This window comes from Castanea sativa, chromosome 11 (genome assembly GCF_040712315.1).
Source record: "Castanea sativa cultivar Marrone di Chiusa Pesio chromosome 11, ASM4071231v1".
Taxonomy (NCBI): Eukaryota; Viridiplantae; Streptophyta; class Magnoliopsida; order Fagales; family Fagaceae; genus Castanea; species Castanea sativa.
The window spans coordinates 63,439,145-63,458,255 of record NC_134023.1 but is presented as its reverse complement, the minus strand read 5'-3'; the positions used below and the strand labels follow the sequence as shown (position 1 = coordinate 63,458,255).

Here is a 19,111-nt window from a genome sequence, read left to right as displayed (position 1 = left end):
AGAGAAGAAGAAAAAAATAAACCTTGAGATATAGAGATGAGAAGGAGACAGACATTGAAAGAACTACCACCGGTAAGTTTTTTTTTTTCATTCTTTCTTAGATCTGGGTTTGGGTATGAAATATGAATTAGTTTTGAGAAAATTGGTTGGATTGATTTTTATTTAAGTATTTGGGAAACTTTAGGTTTTGATTTGATATTTTGAAATTTGGGGTTATATATGATTTAGGTTTGGAGAAGGCAAAAACAGAGAAATAAGAGAGAAGGAGAGAGAAAAGGAAGAAGGGGAAAAAGAAATTGGGATCCAGTGGACGTTCGTACGGCCGGCCATCACGATTTGATCTTCTGCTCTGTTTCATCTCTTCTCTGCAACAAATTTTTTCTGAAGGTCAGCATCTTCCTTTTCTGTATATCTGTTTTTCAAAAAAAATTCCTGCCAAATTTTCTAGGGTTCTTCTTTGACTCTTTTTGAAAAATAGATGGGTTTATTCCTTTTTCTATGCAAAAAAGCAAATATTTTTCAGCAGCTAATGTATGGACATTGTATTTGGACAACCGGATTTTAACTTCTATCTTAATGACTATAGACATTGTATACAATTAGAGCCAATCTCAAGCCCAGCCTCACTTTTAAGAAAAAAATGTCATTGATTGCATGATACACTTTTTTTTACTGAAGTAAATTAATGGGCCGGCCCGTTGGAATAAATTAAACAAGTCCAAAATTGATGAATCAACTCTTTCAAGTAGTGTACTTATTCAAGTGACGAATCACAACATAAAATCTTCAAAAAGTACATTGATTCGGACAAACACACAAACACAGACACACACAAATAGAGAATCTCTTCCTCAATTGTTTCAACCGCCATTCCTTCACTGCAACAACAAACTATTCAGAACACTTCTCTGCAACAATAGACTATTAAGAAGGTGAGCATGATTCTTTTTCTATTCAATTACCCTTCCCAATTGTTTATAACTGTTCACAATTCATTTTCCCTCTTTTATTTCCATTTAAAAGATTTTTGTTAGGATTTCACTTTTCTTTCCTAATTGTCTTTAAGAGTATAAATTTGTTAATGATTTTTCTTAAACTAAAATTATGGTTTCTCTAGAATTATTTACTGTATATTAAATTCTGTTTTGCTGCATTACTTAATAAGTATTAGGTTTGAATACCTTTTTCTCTATTTTTCCAGTTAGTTTTTCAAATTCTTAAAATCTTTTTGTTTCATTTTTGTATTGAATAAATATTTTTTTTGTTTTACAGATTTTAAAGATGAGTATGGAATATACAACTTTGAAACAGATATCAAGGGACAAAGATAATTCAAAACTGAAAGTTAGAGTTTTACGAATGTGAGATGCAATTAATATAGCAAACAACCATGATCTGATCAGCCTTGATATGATATTGGTTGACAAAGAGGTAAATTCATAATTGATTCCCTTTTAGAATAAATTGTACTAATATTATTTTATTAAAACTTGAAACCAAATAATGTAAATTGATTGTTATTTACTGCTCCTATTGATTATAGAATAATATTACTTTATTAAAACTTGCAACCAGTCAATATAAACTGCTCCTATTGATTAAGGAATAATTCATTTGAAATATTCGTAGGGAACATTGATACATGCAAGCATCAGAAAGAATCTTGCTCAAAGTTTTCGTCCACAACTAAATGAAGGCAGCATATATACAATTACAAATTTCTTAGTTGAAGAAAATAAAGGGAACTATCGTCCAGTACATAATCAACTCAAAATACTTTTCAATTCAACAACTTCGGTTTCAAAATTCAACGGATTTGATCATTCAATTCCTCAATCCCAATTTGAATTTGCTGATTATGGAACAATAGCTTCCCGTTGCTATGACAATACTTACTTGACTGGTAATTTTAATTGTTTTACAATCCAAGCATCTACTTTTACAGAACTAAAAAATAATGAATTTCATATGTTAATACTGATTCTTACTTTAAAAAAAAAGTGTTCTTACTAGATGTGATTGGCATATTGGACTACATTGGAGCCATTGAGGAGATCAAAACAAGAGGGCGTCCAACAAAGATGAGAAACATTCAACTGTTGTTAGAAGAGTAAGATATATAAACATCTTTTCAAACTCATATGTTATAATTTTTAAATAACTCAAATTTACATATATACAAATTCAGGAGCAAATCAATTCGAACAACTTTGTGGGGAAATACTACACAACAAATAGATGATGATTTCTACAAAACAAATAAAGGGCCATTCATTCTAATAGTCACTTCAACTATTGTGAAATCTTTCAGAGGTAACAATTGATTAACTCATTTATTAAATACATAATATTTACGTATCAATAATGCTTATAAATTTTATAACTTTTTTGTAGGTGAGTATCAGCTATCGTCAACTTTTGCAACAAAGTTGTACGTCAATTTAGACATTCCAGAAGTTGCAGAAATTAGAAACAAGTAACTACTATTACACTTTCTCTTTTCAACAGTGTACCTACTTAGCAATATTCCTTAAGAAAAAAATGTTTATTTCAGTTTGCTTTCATATATATACATATAGAAACTGTTCTGTTTATTTTTAAATGAATTATACCTAATTTTTTGTTAGATACACCACAATGAACATAACCGTAAAAGATATACTGCCAAAGGAACTACCTAAACCACAAGATGAAGAACTTGCCGTACATAATAAAAAAACAGTGGCTGAAATAAAGAACTTGGAATGGAACTCAAACACAAAGGTATCAACTATACTCTCACATTATGAATTTATCATAATTAGTAATTGTTTATATGTTTTATAATAAGATATAATTTTATAAACTGAATAAACTTTGTATTATAGGACTTACTGGTAACATGCAATGCCAAAATCATTAATATCAACAACAAATATGGATGGTATTATGTTGCATGTCTTATATGCAAGACGAAAGTGAAACAAGTCAAAGGAGTTCTATGGTGTGAACGTTGTAAAAATCAGCCAAAATTTGCAGTCCCAAGGTAATTATTCTACTAACAACTTTATAAATTCTCAAACACACAAAATATATATAATATTCTATTAACAACTTTCTATTTCAAACAGCTATAGAATTCAAGTCCAAGTACAAGATGAGACCGGTTCAACCACATTCATATTGTTTGACAAAGGAGCTGAAAGAATTATATCTAAAACTGCAAAAGAACTTGCAGAGATGCAAGAAGAGGTAATTTCATATATAAATGTCAGCCCCATATCTTTATTATCTGAAAAATGAAGTTTTAATACATTTTTACCAATGTTGTACACACAGATACACACACATATTGCTAATTGTATGAAACTTTTTTCAAACAGATTTTCAAATTAGATGGGAATACAATACCAAAAGAAATTCAAAAAATAATTGGCAACGAATATTTGTTCCAACTGCATCTTGATGAATATAATTTGAAGTATGGAAAAGAAAATTACACAGTTTCGAAGATTTTGGACATAGAAATTTCACATAAGCAAAATGACTCATGTAAAGTTGAAGAGCATCAGGTAACTAAAGCATAATTACTTACTATATGATTCAAAAATTAATTTACTCATAATTTACTATATAAATCTAACTGATAATACATAAAAATGCAAATTATTGCAGGACACAATGGAGGAAATTGTAAAAAAATCAAGGAAGGACAAATACATAGCCAATCCAAAAACAGAAATAGGACAAACATCTGTTGAAAGACCTGAAAGAATACCGCTCCAAATGCTTCAAAAACGCCAAAAAAGTGCTAAGCAAAATCCAGCAAAAAAGAAAAAAAACTGAGCTCTAATGTATATACTACCTTACTGTACAAGTGTTTGTGTATTTCATTGTATTGTTATTTTTATTTTCTTTAGAAGAGTAAACTGAATGTTCTACTAAATTACTGAAAATTGTAATATTCACCAGGTATGATGAGAAATATTTATATGATAAGATTTTTTAACGTAGTGTTGTATGTTATAGTATTATTGTCCTCTATTTTATTTTTCTCCACTTTATAGTGGACCTCTGAAGGCTTATTATTTTGATAAAGGTATTTGGTTACAATCTGCTTTCTTTAGGATATTTGTGTCACATTTGGTTTGCTTTTGTTTAGAGTATTTGGGTTAATTGGTTTTGGGTATTTGTCAATGATGTTTTTAAAATAAATAAAAAGAAACTCAATTATGCCTTTTCTATTCCTTTTTCTATTCCTACAAATAACCATAAGTCCAAAAGGCCCATTGAACATCCTCTAGGTTTGAGTTTAATGGCAGAGTGAATTACGTCCATGGAAATAATAGTGATTTTAATGATACAATGTGAGTGTGTTGCCTCACTGTTCTTCACTCTCAAGCTGGGTTAGGTGGCCCCTATGGGCTCAGAGCCTAGCGGCCTGCTTGACCTGTTTGGCATAGTCGTGGTGGTACAGTACTGTTGTACAAGGTCAAGCTATTGGGGTAGGAAGGGGTCCCCAAACTATTGGGCTTGTGTCTAACTTATTGGGCTAATATATCTATTACAATCGGGATTAGGAGTTCTCATTATTGTTGGTGTTGGTGCTTGATTTCACCTCACAATGCTTTCACTCTCAATTTTAAGGGTGTAAATGAGTCAAGGCAAAAGCTAGGTATCAAATGTTTATGATTGTTAATTTAGTGTTATTTCAACTAGGAGCTTGGCTCAAACTTTTTATTAAAATGAATTACATCCTTTGGTTTAGTTCAATTTTTCATCAAACAATCTCGAATATATTCAAAAACATCTACTTAATTGATTATTTTTTTTTCTCATATATAGTAAAAATCACAACTAAATTTTTTTATCTTTTCATAAATATATGTTAATAATTAATGACTGAATTTTAATTGAAATTATAATATTTGAGCTAATTAGAAAGAATGATTTATGTTCATGAATTTATTAATACTAGAGAAATGCACATGTTTTGATCCTAGGCACTTTGAGATGTACATATATATTCTTGATTGCCGTCTTCATTTGTAGTTGATATTTCTCCACTTTGTTGTTTATCATATGGTTCTCTTCATTTTAAAACATATTCACCAAATTGCAAGTTACAGGATACAAATACAAATGATCCCGCGCATTGCGCGGTTAAACACTAGTATATATTAAATGTGGAAGAGGCAGAAAGTCCTTAGGAAAAACCTCTTTTTAAAAATTTAGCTAAAATTATGAGTTAAAAAAGAAAATACATAAGAGAGAATGAGGGGGGAAAAAAAAAAACCTGAAATGTGGATTAGGCGGAAAGGTTGTTAGGGAAACTGAAAATTGTTTTCCTGGTGTTTGAATTTTCTGCAGTAATTTTTCTGCATAATTGTGTTTATGATGGTCTTTGGTTTAGACATGGTTTGATATTTATGGTTTCAATTTTAAGAATTTGTGAATTTCTTTTATCAAATTCGTGAAACTAAAGTCACTGTGCAAGCGTTTTTAAGTTGTGCTAAGATTGTGTGCATACTTCTACAGTTCTACCTAATAGTTGGTTTTTATTTTTGCTATCTATGTCTGATTATGTAATAATTATTTTTATCTAAAGTCAATACTTTAACATGCCTATGATGTATTCAACATAGTGACCTTCAATGAATGGATATGTGATATAACAATGAATACAAACACGGGCATTGGATTGCAGCAAAATAGTGTTGTCCTTCTCATGTGGGTTAAAGTGAAAGGTAGTTTGAGTTATGATCACAAAATATAGGAAGTCTTTTGATGGTTTCATACTTTTGCAAAATGGAAGGTTTGTTGGAGTCCTATCAGTTTAAATTATTTTGGTTGTTTTAGTAGCACACCTCTAATTAATGGCATTTATGTATAAGAAACTTTGAATTTTCTGCAGTAATTTTTCTGCATAATTGTGTTTATGATGGTCTTTGGTTTAGACATGGTTTGATATTTATGGTTTCAATTTTACGAATTTGTGAATTTCTTTTATCAAATTCGTGAAACTAATTATTTTTATCTAAAGTCAATACTTTAACATGTAATAATTATTTTTATCTAAAGTCAATACTTTAACATGCCTATGATGTATTAAACATAGTGACCTTCAATGAATGGATATGTGATATAACAATGAATACAAACACGAGCATTGGATTGCAGCAAAATAGTGTTGTCCTTCTCATGTGGGTTAAAGTGAAAGGTAGTTTGAGTTATGATCACAAAATATAGGAAGTCTTTTGATGGTTTCATACTTTTGCAGAATGGAAGGTTTGTTGGAGTCCTATCAGTTTAAATTATTTTGGCTGTTTTAGTAGCACACCTCTAATTAATGGCATTTATGTATAAGAAACTTTAAACTTATATTGATCTATCAAAAATAAAATTAGAGCAACCTCATACTCTGTGAGATCCAGATAATGTTTTATGTTGTCTTTTGGCATTGAAGCTATTGAATCTTTCATTATTAGCAATGAAAATAACATATGGCTGGGACATGTGCAAAATTTATACTGATTCAGAAATATTATGTTTGATATATTTGAAGGTGATTACATAATGAGTAGGGCTAATCGTCATGACTTTCACATTGAAGTACATTCAAAATCAAACTTTGCTTATAATCAATGATAATTAGATAATTAAATAAGAATATTTATTAATAATTGTGTTGTGACTACTGAAATTCGCATTTGAATACACTACTTAACCTCACCTCCAACAGCCATACATAATAGAAGCATCACACTTAACTTGGTTTATTATTATTATTATTATTATTGGGGCAGTTATGGTGTGTAGTTATATATGACTGTGTACTATTAACTCGGGGAATTGGTTGTTCTTGCTCTGCATATTACTAACTATGAATATTAGGCCCATAAAGGTTATAGGTTTCACCGCAAAGGCCTGCTACCTTCTATAGAACTAGCTCATGTTGTCGTCTATTATTCATGCCATGATTTCCCTTGACAATTTATTGTTATTGCTTGCTATTTTTATTAAAATGATAAACAACTGAAACACATTTATATATGTATATTTTTTTCTAGCCTCGAAACTCATTTTATATTAAACTTTGATGGAGTTATCCCAATCGTAGAAAAGTGTAATTTTTAAACAACTTCTGTAGCCACCAATTTTTTTGGTCTATTGGTCATACCTTGCATTCTCCTTAACACTGTTAACTATAAGTGATGAAGAATTTGAAATTTTGGATATTCAAAAAATTCAAAATCAAACCTTGCTTTACTCTACGAATATTAGATCCATAAAGGTATTGTAACATGGAAAACCACCTTTAGAAGCTTTGAAGTATAACCTGCTCATTTGATTTGTGGAATTTGTCTGAGCCACCAATTATATCCTGAGTCTACTTAACTTCCATTTGCAGTTAGACAGAAGTTTTTATAGCTGTCAATCCTCATGTTTCCTTAATTCTCTTGAAGTGTTACGATTAGTATTGCATATTAATAATTTTAATATATCATCTTCTATAGTTCAGGTTTGGGAATGCGATATAGAAAACCAATTGACATAGACCTGAGTAAAGGGTCAAAAGTAAGTGCAAAAACTACTATTTCGGAATTTTATATTCATTGTTATTTTCCATTTTTCTCATTTTCATGCATGCAAAATCACATTAAAGTACTGTTATTTGTAATTTTAAATATTAAAAACAACAATTAAATACTTTTAAATAATTAAAATACTATTTCAAGATAGCATCAATGACAATATACCAACAATAGGTTCAAAATTGTGTCTCCATGTATATTAAATACTTTATTAATTGTGTATACATTTTCTAAAAGTTACTTTGATAAAAGTCCTTCATATATTTTCAACTTACCTTATTTCTATTTCTCTTCAAAATTTGCTTTAAATCCATTTTTTACAACATTACTTGGGACTGTTTTCCCCTTAAGTTGGTTTCAGCACCTATGTTTCAAATAAAACTATTGCTAAACTAGGTTGTCAATGAATTGAAAATAATATTAATTTTTTACATATGCTTTTGTATTTTCTATATTTCAATTACATAATTTCATCTAATTATGCTTCATTTTTCCCTATCATCTAGGAAAATTTACAGAGCTGTGGAACTTTGGCCCGCCAAGCTGTGTGTGTGAATATTGTAATGCAATATTATGGTACGAAGAGAGGAATCGTAAATCCAAAAACACAAAGAATCCTAAATTCTCAATATGTTGTCGAGAGGGTAGGGTGAAGCTACCTTTGTTGAAATCACCACCTCCTGAGCTTCAACAACTCCTACAACATTCAGAACATTACAAGGCTAATATAAGGAGGTTCAACTCCATGTTTGCTATGACTTCTATGGGAGGAAATGTTGATGTCCATGCTAATGAAGGACGAGGCCCTTACATCTTTCGATTGAATGGGCAAAACCACCACAGAATTGGGTCCTTACTTCCAGTTGTTGGAAAAGACCCATCTTTTGCACAGCTGTATATATACGACACAAAAAAAGAGATTCATTATAGACTAAGTGCTTTGGCTGGACAGGAATCAGAATATGACCTTGACATTGCTATAGTTCAAATATTATTGAAGATGCTTGATGAGAACAATGTCTTGGTTAAGACATTCCGTATGGCAAGGGATAGGTTCAAGGACTCTGATATGCACAATGTACGCTTGCGATTAATTGGATCGCGATCAAGTGATGGTAGGGAACAAAACATGCCTACTTGCTCTGAAGTTGCTGCTATAATTGTAGGTGATTTGACCGATGTAAATATCCATCGTGATATTATTGTTGAGAAAAGAAGTGGATTGTTACAGCGGATAAATGAACTGCACCCAAAATTCATGGCCTTGCAATAACCATTGTTATTTCCGTATGGTGAGGATGGATTTCGAAATGAAATACTTAAAAAAGGTCTTGGTGGTGTTGCGCCTTTGACAGAAGAATATGTCACTATGCAAGAATATTATGCATATCAATTACAACAACGTGAGAATGAAGGTGAAACATTGATTCTTGGTCGTAGGTTGCGACAACAATTTTAGTAGATGCTTACACATGTGTTGAGGAGTACCAACTAATTTGGGTCAGGAATCATCAACTTCAACTGAGATCAGAGGTGTACTTTGGAATAAAGGATGCTGTATTTAGAGGAGACACTACTCCTTCATCTATTGGGAAAAGAGTTGTTCTTCCTTCAAGCTTTACTGGAAGCCCTAGATATATGATTCAAAATTACCAAGATGCTATGTCAATTTGTAGATGGGCTGGGAACCCGGATTTGTTTATAACTTTCACATGCAACCCTAAATGGCCAGAAATTGAAAGTTTCCTTTCCTTAATTCCATCTCAACGGCCTGAAGATAGACCAGATATCATTGCAAGAGTTTTTAAGATCAAATTGGATCAACTACTACGTGATCTAAAACATGGCAAGCATTTTGGAAAAGTAATTGCAGGTCTAAAATACAACTCATTACTGTTTGATTGTTGTTCTTAATGGTTTAATCTATTTAATTATTGTAACATTTTTTTTGTGTGAATACAGTTATCTACACAGTTGAATGGCAAAAAAGAGGCCTCCCCCATGCTCACATTCTTTTGTACCTATACCCAGATGACAAACACCCCACGCCTGCGGATATAGACAAGATAATTTCTGCTGAAATACCAGATAAGATTAGTCATTTCACAGTACATGATTCATGGACCTTGTGGTTTTGCCAGCCCAAAATCTCCATGCATGGTTGACAATAAATGTAGGAAGCATTTTCCAAAAAAGTTTTATAGTGACACTGTGATAGATGAAGATGGTTACGCAATTTATAGGAGAAGAGATAATGGGATGACAGTTGAGAAGAATGGTGTTGTGCTTGATAACAGATTTGTGGTGCCATACAACATTCACCTGTTAGTTAAATACCAGGCTCACATTAATGTTGAGTGGTGCAACCGTTCCAAGTCCATCAAATACTTATTCAAGTATGTTAACAAGGGTTCTGATCGAGCAACATTTGTTTTGTATGAAAACTTACACACAGGTGCTACAAGTGAAGCGCAACATATAACAAACATTGATGAAATCAAAACATATCTAGATTGTAGATATATCTCAGCTTCTGAAGCATGCTGGAGACTTTTTGAGTTTGATATCCAATATAGAGAGCCTACTGTACAGAGATTAAGCTTCCATATTGAGAATGAGCAGAATGTTACATTCAAAGATTCAGACTACTTGGATAATGTTTTAGAAAGACCAGATATAACAAAAACAATGTTCATTGAATGGATGAAGGCAAATGAAATGTATGATACAGCAAGAAATTTGACATATTGTGATTTCCTTACGAAGTGGGTTTGGCATAGAAAACAAAGAGAATGGTGCCCAAGGAAATCTGGCCGATGTATAGGGAGGATATTTCATGCTCATCCTGCAAGTGGTGACCGCTTCTATCTTCGAATGCTCCTTAATGTGGTCAAAGGTGCAAGGTCTTTTGAGGAAATCAGGACTATTAATCATGTTGTGTATCCAACATACAGAGCAGCATGCTATGCTCATGGCCTTTTAGATGATGACAACGAATGGGATGATGCTATCAAAGAAGCCTCTAATTGGGCTTCAGGAAGGCAGCTACGAGAATTGTTCGCAACGCTATTGTTATTTTGTGAAGTGACAGACCCACATGCACTATGGATGGCTAATTGGGAGTTGTTGTCTGATGATATACTATATAGGCAAAAACGTCTCCTGATGTATGACAACTTACATTTGACAGAAGAACAAATACAAGACCATGCTCTTTTTGAAATTGAACAAATATTAGTAAAAAGTGGAAGATCTCTGAAAGAATTTGATGGCATCAAATATCCAAATGTGTCGACAATTAGAGAAAACAACAACCGATTGCTACAAGAAGAGTTGGATTTTGATAGGCTTGAATTGGCTGCAGAACATAAAAAACTTTTGAATGAGTTAAATGTTGAGCAAAGAAAAATATATGATGCTGTAATTCAAGATGTGGCATACAATAGTGGTGGTTTATACTTTGTTTATGGTCATGGAGGAACTGGTAAAACATATCTTTGGAAAACATTAATTGCTTGCCTCCGTTCACAAGCCTATCAAGATGTGCTTGCTGTAGCTTCTTCTGGCATAGCAGCTTTGCTACTCCTTGGTGGTAGGACTGCTCACTCCAGATTTCAAATCCCTATCATTGTGACAGAGGAATCGACTTGTGGTATAAAACAAGGAACACATGCTACTGAGTTAATGACAAAAGCGAGTCTTATTATATGGGATGAAGCACCTATGGCACATCATAATTGTTTTGAGGCTGTAGACCGTTCATTGAGAGATCTACTTCGATTTACCGACATAAACAGTGCCAATAAAACTTTTGGAGGAAAGACAGTTGTATTAGGTGGTGATTTTCGACAAATACTGCCAGTTATCGCTAAAGGGCATAGAGAAGATATTGTTGATGCATCAGTGAATAGATCTTATTTATGGAACTTTTGCAAGGTATTTGTACTAACACAGAATATGTGTCTTTAACAACCTAATGCTGATTCCAACAACTTTGCAGAATGGATACTCAAATTAGGTAACAGAGAGCTTGGTGAAGTTGACAACCAATCAAATATAGTCATACCTCCTGACCTATTAATTGATGTTGGAGATGATCCAATACAAAGCATTGTGGCTGCAACATATCCAAATCTTCACAACAACTATGCAGATGGAAAATACTTGGAAGAGCGATCTATTCTAGCTCCAACAAATGATGTAGTCAATGAAATAAATGACTACATCATACACTTGATTGCTTCAAATAAGGAGACATATCTCAGTGCAGATTCAATTTGCAAGGCTTCAAGATACATTCAGAATGAAGATGTACTTTACCCAGTTGAATTCTTAAACTCCTTGAAATTCCCTGGCATACCAAATCACAAACTACGTCTTAAAGTTGGTCTTCCAATAATGTTGCTCCGAAATATTAATCAATCAGCTGGCCTATGCAATGGGACTCGATTAGTAGTTACTCAATTATCCAAATGGGTGATCGAAGCTAAAGTTATAACTGGATCACATGTGGGAAACAAAGTCTTCATCCCAAGAATAGTACTTTCTCCATCAGACACAAAATGGCCATTTGTTTTAAAGAGAAGACAATTCCCAATTTCTGTTTGCTTTGCCATGACTATAAATAAGAGCCAAGGGCAATCACTAAAACATGTTGGACTTTTCCTGCCTAAACCGGTTTTCAGTCATGGGCAATTATATGTTGCTGTTTCTAGAGTTACTACTAGGAATGGTCTTAAACTCTTGATAATTGATGACGATGGCAAAACCTCTTCAACGACTAAAAATATAGTCTATAAAGAGGTCTTTAGAAATATACATATAAATATGTGAAACTTCATTGAAGAAAGTTCATCATTCATTGCTAAGTTTCTAACTGCATTTAGTTATTACTTTATACTTTTTGTAAAACAAAAATTTCATGTTCCAAACTTCTTTAACAAACAAACATTTAAATTTGATAATGCAAAACATAGTCAATTCTGCATTTTACCAAAATAAATTATTTCATTGATGATTATTATAATTTTACTTACTTTTATATATGTTTTTTATGACAACTTCTCTATTCAACTGTGGGAATAGCTGCAGAACTACTGATACCAAGTCAAAATGGCAATGTGTTGGACTCCTTTGAGCAAGATTTCAATGGATAGAGACAATTGGACAATCAAGGTCAGAGTTCTTCGTATGTGAGATGCAATCAACACAAAGAACAATGAGTTCATAAGCCTTGATATGATACTTATTGATGAAGAGGTAAGTATAGAACTCAATTTATATTGTGCTAATTCAATTTATTATGTAGATTCAATTATTTTAAATAATTATTTTACCAACTCATCATATAATTCAACATCCATGGCTATTTTATATATTCACAAGAAGAATAATAGAACACACTGACATTTCTCATTATTCTAGGGCTCAAAAATACATGCAATTGTTCGGAAAAATCAAGCACGAACTTTTAGACCACAATTGCTTGAAGGCCGTGTTTATACCATCAAGAATTTTAGGGTGGAGAGTACTAAAGGCGAGTTTCGACCCGTGCACAATGATATCAAAATTTGGTTCATGACCATTACTACAATCATGGAGTCCAACGAAGATATGAGCTCAATCCAAAAATACTGCTTTGAGTTTGCTGACTATGACCAAATCCAGAATCAATGTTACAACTACACATATTTAATAGGTAAATACAAATCTGCAACTATTTCACAATTCCTCTAATATAGTTGTATCCTAAATTAATGATTAAAAATAACCTAACTAGATAATTGCATATAAATAGATGTTGTTGGAAAGTTGGTAGCAGTTGGAAATGTTGAAGACCCTCAAGTTAATGGCGCACCAAGAAAATTGCGCAATCTGCAATTGCTTTTGAAAGAGTAAGACAAATTTTTTGATGTCATTATATGTTTATATAGAAAAATCAATTATAAATAAAAAATAATAATAATAACAAAAAAAAAATCCTTAATGATTTTAACTATACCAGGGGAAAAGAAATTAGGCTTTCGCTATGGGGAACAACTGTCTGGCAAATCGATGAAGATGTATATAAGAACAATCCAGGACCTTTTGTCTTAATTGCAACTTCAACTATTGTCAAATCATTTGGAGGTAAGTATAAGTAAATAATGTTACCAACTATCAATTTTAATGTGCTTAGTACTGTTATCAAGTTAATAAGTATATTAGTTACTAATCTTAGGCCATAAATTTTACAATGGGAAATGTAATCACTAATTATAAATTTTTTATACTCAATCTTATTCATTTTCAAATCAATCTAATGATACTTTTAGAGAATTTCATGCTCATTAAAACATGTCTTCCTTTTTCTCAATTTCAATTCAGTACGATTTTGTTTATTATAATGTATTTTGCAATTTTTGTAGGCAAATTCTCTTTGTCATCAACAAGTGCAACAAAAGTATATCTAAATCTTGAGATTCCCGAGGTTGCTGAAATAATTGACAGGTTCATATTTTAAAAATTATTAATAACAAAAAAAATGATAAATAGCATTTTTTATCTCACAAAATAACATTAACATTCTTTTGTCATTTTTAAAAATTCAATGATAGGAATGGTAAAAAAACACAATCCTATACAAGAAATACCAAAAATACAAACAAAACAGTTTCCAGAGGAGGATTTTTCTTCAAACAATATGAAGACAATACCAGAGCTCAAATGCATTGAATGGGATCCTACAAAACAGGTTTGTTAATCATTTCAAAGTAGACTCCTCATTTACATGAAAATATAATAATACATCATTTACTAAAAAAAAAACATATTAACTTCAAAATTCATTGCAGGATGTTAACTACTATTGTGTTGCAACAATAAGCAACATTGATACAACAATGGGTTGGTATTACATTTCATGCGTGTTATGTGGAAAGAAGGTCAAACCACAATCAGGATCATTTTGGTGTGCAAAATGTGAAACAAAAACAAATTTGCCTATCCCAAGGTTAGAGGCACACACATTAACTACCAAGTTTGAAAAAAATTTATAAACATATTCGTCTTACTATAATTACTATACAATTGCAAAATACTTCAGATACAGGATTCAAATTGAAGTTTTTGATTCAACTGACAAGACAACTTTTGTCATATTTGATCGAGATGCTGAGAAAATCCTAAATAAATCTGCAAAAGATCTTGCTGAAAAACAAACTGAGGTACAACTTATTTAGATTATTAAATTTATTGTAAAACTATAGATTATAATATATATTAATATTCCTAATATGCAGGTAGATATTGAAGATGGAATTCCATGTGATCTTAAGAAAATTTTAGGAAGAAAATACATTTTTCTACTTCGCTTGAATGAATTCAATCTGAAGGATGGTTTTGAAAATTACACAATTGCTAAGATTTTTGATGCACCTTCAAATGAGAAAAAGGTATGGAACAAAAAAAAACACAAGCCAGTATGTTATATTATTTCTTTCTCTACGCTATACTGATGTAAATAACTTGCTAAAATTTAATATGAGCGCAGATACCTATGCAAAATCTTAGCGACAACAAATCTGCCGGCACAAACTTTGAAAGATCCAGCCAAGAATCTTCCAGTGTCATTTCATCAATGATCAACACAAATGATGCAACAAAAGGAGAAAATGATAAAAGCTCACAAATTGAACAAATAGACCAAACTTCAAACGTTGAAGATGAAGAAACAGATGATGATAACATACCCCTCAACATGCTTTACAAGCGTCGACATACTTCAAAAAACAAAGCATTCAAGAAACAAAAAAAAAAATTTCGCAATAAAGCTCTTTATTACATCACAAAATAAATATCAATAATATGGAATGTATTACCATGCTTTTATCAACTTTTTTCAAGCTCTTTATTACATCACAAAATAAATATCAATAATATGGAATGTTACCATGCTTTTATCAACTTTTATTATATAATATTACTCTAAAGTTGATTCTTTTTTCCCGATTACTTCAACAAAATAATTATAATGAATATATGTTTGCAATTTATAATTGTTACTTCTTATGATAAACTCAGTACTAACAAAGTTTGATAACAAATATGTTATAATATATGTATAATACTCTTCATAAAAAATTGCATAAATTATTACAACATTACCCGTGCATCGCACGAGCAACTTACTAGTTTTCATTAATCTTCAACGACCATATGCACAACAAATCCTAACTCATCCTACCCATAAATGCCTCAACTATCCTAATTTCACAGTAAATATCAAAGTTAACAACTTAACATCAGATAATACACCCTTTTTATAAATAAATAAACACATAATCACAATATCACTCAAATAGAAAATCTATAAAAATGCCCCTTCATATTTATGAGTTTCCATTTGGGATGGGGAGGGGAAAGAGAGAGAGATGGACAAAGATATATAAAGCGAGATCTCTTTTCAAGTACACAAGCAGCTCAAACAGTTCAAACAATAAATTACCTTGAATGTTAACTTATCCATAACCTTTTCATAATAGGGCAATGCTTCCTTAAGCTTTCCAATATTCATTAATGAGTCCCCATCCTTCAATGCCTATAAACATGATAATGCATTATGACTCTCAAAAATGAAAAATGCAATAGAATATGAATTTACTGGCTGTTAAAGAAAAATAATAACAAAAGCACAAGGGTCAAACTGAAAAACTAGTTTCCAGACCCAGTGACAGCAACTTCTCTCTAACTGAAAGTTGCTATTTTCCAACCATATCATAAAGCCAAACTTTATTGAAAATTGTAGATTATCCTATCCAAATTCTCTCCTTATTAGTTAAACTTTTTCCATATAAAATATTCGGACTTGACTTTTGATTGTTTGGCTGAAATTCAAGCTTAAAATTTAAATCTTCAACTCCTCAACCTACCCCCAAAGAAAAAAAAGAGGGGGGGGGGGGGGGGGAAGATTTTGGAGCCAATTCAGATCATTGGAAATTACACCCAAATAAGAAATGAACAGAGCATTTGGTAAGAATTATTTGGGTTACAAATTCAAGCACCAAGACTAAGGCTACAAAACTACTATAAATGCTGTCTCCACTACCACTGAGACCACCACCCGCGGATACCCTTTGACAGCCCTTCATAGCCAATAACGTTTTTGCACCAGCTAAACTACAGAACTTACTACTTGGCAGCGGCATTGCCACTGTTAAATATCAACACCAAGTTGTTAACTCGTCTCACGAAAACCACCACTAACCAGCTTTAGCAAGTTGTAACAACCACAAAAACCATTGACACTAATAAGTCATCACTCTCAAGTCTCAACACCCCATCCAAACCACCAAGGCCATCACTAAAATTTTAGTTTAAACAACAAACATAATTTTAAATTCAATTCAAATACTGTGAAAAACTATAAATGGAATGATTTTCTTGGACAAAGATCTTAAATCATGACAAAAACATGATAAAGTCTAAGACCAAATTTGAATTGCTTGATACAAATGCACTTATAGCATTTATTCAAGAACATATGTACAAGCTCATAAAAATTAAAAACAAGTTAAGAAGATGATATTTTGATAGAAACATACCTCTTCACATTCAGATTTTAACTTTGGATCAATGTCTAAGCCCATTTCACTCCTCTAGGCAGCAAGTAACTGTCTTGTACGTGTTTCTTTAGCAGTTTTTTCTTCCGCTGTTTCAAGCACCTCCCCAGGGCGTATAACTCTTCCACCACCAAACTGACCAAGAACAGAAAGAAATCTCTAAGAAAAACACCTTTTGGTGCTTTTGTGACTTACACTAAAAAGCGGCATCCGCTATGAAACAAATAACAATCCTCTATAATGAAAATACACATTACTTTAGGGGAAAAGATAATTGATAATTACTTAACAAATATATTTATAATTGTGCTAACAAATCAACAAAATAAGTACAAGATGGAGTGACTCATTTGATGACAATGTAGAAAAACATCTTCCGAATGTTTCTGTACTCTGCTATTCAATGCCATGGTCAAATAAGATATAAGAGATGGGGTCTTCAATGTTATGTGCTTGTAAAACTTTGAAAGTTACTTAGGAAGGAATTTTAAAAGAAAATAGAGAACATGAAGCAACAAATATATATGATACACCTTTTCTATAAATAACCAAGAGACCATTCTATCCTCCATTGTAAGATATAAGCATATGACTAGTGTCATAAAATGATGCTTAAAGGTTGAACTGAAGCTCGCACTTCTTCAATTATTTCAATATTTTAATTAAAAAAGGTGGAAACAAAGAGCTCCAAACCCTTCAAATTTATGCCAGGAATTTGATTGATATATATGCATGCAGGAGAATCCATCTTTCCCTCATTTGTGTGTTTACCTTGTTCCTGGATTCCTTGATATGTATATAGACACACATACACATACACAGCATCAGGGGAAGACAAGTTCTTTAACAAAGGTCAAATATTTTGTGGGCATTTCAATAGTTATAAAATCATTTACAGCAACCCATCTGATTGCTTTTTATGGGTGTAGTCTGTCCATGGACAATTTGACATGAATATAGACACAAGGGTTTGTACAGGCATTCTAGTAAATATTTTCATCTATATCAATCAAGGATTTGTGCAGGCACTGACCCAGTTAATTGATTTCTTCAATGCTTGAAGAATGAATGCACATCATCTATGTAGCACAAGTAGTTAACATAAGGAATGTAATTTATAACTTCAGAGGCCTAGCTGGTATCAGAACTCAGAAGCCAACATTGAGATTAATGAGTAATTATAACATGTGTTAGATTCAAAAATCAAATATTTGATCAACATTGACAAGTTTGAAGCTTCAAAATAGTTCAGAGCCCTAGCTGGTTCTCGATGTTGTCATTTTCTTTCTTTCTTTTTTTCACTTGCTTTCTATAATTTCCATCTTGATTATACATGTCAGAAACTTGAATGAGAGACTCTAAACTAAGATAATTTACTGTCTATAGCAAACCTTCTGAGTATATAACATGTTTTCCAACATAATATCATCACTTTAACAAATTACTAAACATAAGAGACTAACATCCTCCAAGCCCACAAATTCAGAACATCAACGAAAAGCATGTAAACCAAAACAATTGACAAAAACATATCAAATCACTACTCTATCATCAGTTCTCATAGCAATTACCCTACCGTTTTTGAGATATTGTTCGGTCTAGGAAAGACTCCCCATGAAGAAACCTTTGGCTTGTAAAGATTAGAATCATCTTCCTGAGTCAGCTCAGGCTTAAATGAGGTTGTGTCTTCAAAATTTCTGGTATCCCCAACAATAATCTCCACCTCAGGCAAGTCCCCTTCTGGGAAAGGGTCTACAACAGGAGACAGCCCAGGTGGCAATCCCCTGCTCCTCTTCTTATCCGCAAATTCAAGTCCCATAAAATCAATGTTCGAAATAGACAGCTCCCCCTTCTTATTAATTGTTTTCTCCGCAACCTCATTTCCCAGATTACCCCCATTTCCTCTCTTCAGTCCTAAAAATAAATGCACAGAGCTAG

General features: G+C 32.1%; 3 protein-coding genes across 5 annotated transcripts; 2 read left to right on the top strand and 1 right to left on the bottom strand.

Annotated features, from left to right (window-relative positions):
• Positions 1-1,276: 1,276 nt before the first annotated feature.
• Positions 1,277-3,864, top strand: LOC142617952 (replication protein A 70 kDa DNA-binding subunit A-like). The gene is made up of 10 exons (XM_075790924.1): positions 1,277-1,431; positions 1,630-1,903; positions 2,014-2,110; positions 2,189-2,313; positions 2,395-2,476; positions 2,628-2,763; positions 2,868-3,025; positions 3,111-3,231; positions 3,363-3,551; positions 3,655-3,864. The coding sequence occupies exons 1-10, from the start codon at positions 1,411-1,413 to the stop codon at positions 3,823-3,825; spliced, it is 1,374 nt and encodes a 457-aa protein (XP_075647039.1). The 5' UTR covers positions 1,277-1,410; the 3' UTR covers positions 3,826-3,864.
• A 4,464-nt stretch (positions 3,865-8,328) lies between these two features.
• Positions 8,329-12,407, top strand: LOC142616923 (uncharacterized). Its single transcript, XM_075789665.1, has 5 exons — positions 8,329-8,754; positions 9,015-9,447; positions 9,537-9,705; positions 9,818-11,412; positions 11,575-12,407. Exons 1-5 carry the CDS (start codon positions 8,329-8,331, stop codon positions 12,405-12,407), a joined length of 3,456 nt encoding a protein of 1,151 aa, XP_075645780.1.
• Positions 12,408-13,193: 786 nt separating this feature from the next.
• On the bottom strand, positions 13,194-19,102 carry LOC142615514 (uncharacterized). Of its 3 annotated transcripts, XM_075788253.1 has the most exons (5): positions 18,750-19,102; positions 17,156-17,308; positions 16,060-16,152; positions 13,576-13,682; positions 13,194-13,457 (listed from the first exon to the last, which is right to left on the bottom strand). In XM_075788253.1, the coding sequence occupies exons 2-4, from the start codon at positions 17,198-17,200 to the stop codon at positions 13,590-13,592; spliced, it is 231 nt and encodes a 76-aa protein (XP_075644368.1). In that variant the 5' UTR covers positions 17,201-17,308; positions 18,750-19,102; the 3' UTR covers positions 13,194-13,457; positions 13,576-13,589. The 3 variants fall into 3 exon arrangements, with proteins under 3 accessions (XP_075644368.1, XP_075644366.1, XP_075644367.1); XM_075788251.1 differs by lacking the exon at positions 13,576-13,682; XM_075788252.1 differs by lacking the exon at positions 13,576-13,682 and having other exon boundaries at positions 13,194-13,448.
• Positions 19,103-19,111: the final 9 nt, after the last annotated feature.

Excerpts from the sequence above, each read along its gene's own strand:
- LOC142617952 (XM_075790924.1), top strand. The coding sequence starts at position 1,411 with ATGATATTGGTTGACAAAGAG. Across the intron at positions 2,314-2,394 it reads TATTGTGAAATCTTTCAGAG|GTGAGTATCAGCTATCGTCA; the intron begins GTAACAATTGAT and ends ACTTTTTTGTAG. Across the intron at positions 3,552-3,654 it reads GTAAAGTTGAAGAGCATCAG|GACACAATGGAGGAAATTGT; the intron begins GTAACTAAAGCA and ends AAATTATTGCAG.
- LOC142616923 (XM_075789665.1), top strand. The coding sequence starts at position 8,329 with ATGACTTCTATGGGAGGAAATGTTGATGTCCATGCTAATGAAGGACGA. Across the intron at positions 9,706-9,817 it reads CATGATTCATGGACCTTGTG|GAGAAGAGATAATGGGATGA; the intron begins GTTTTGCCAGCC and ends CGCAATTTATAG. Across the intron at positions 11,413-11,574 it reads AAAGACAGTTGTATTAGGTG|AATGGATACTCAAATTAGGT; the intron begins GTGATTTTCGAC and ends ACAACTTTGCAG.
- LOC142615514 (XM_075788251.1), bottom strand. The coding sequence starts at position 17,200 with ATGGGCTTAGACATTGATCCAAAGTTAAAATCTGAATGTGAAGAG. Across the intron at positions 16,153-17,155 it reads TAAAATCTGAATGTGAAGAG|GCATTGAAGGATGGGGACTC; the intron begins GTATGTTTCTAT and ends TCATGTTTATAG. Across the intron at positions 13,458-16,059 it reads TGGATAAGTTAACATTCAAG|CAATTGCAGATTGCGCAATT; the intron begins GTAATTTATTGT and ends CTCTTTCAAAAG.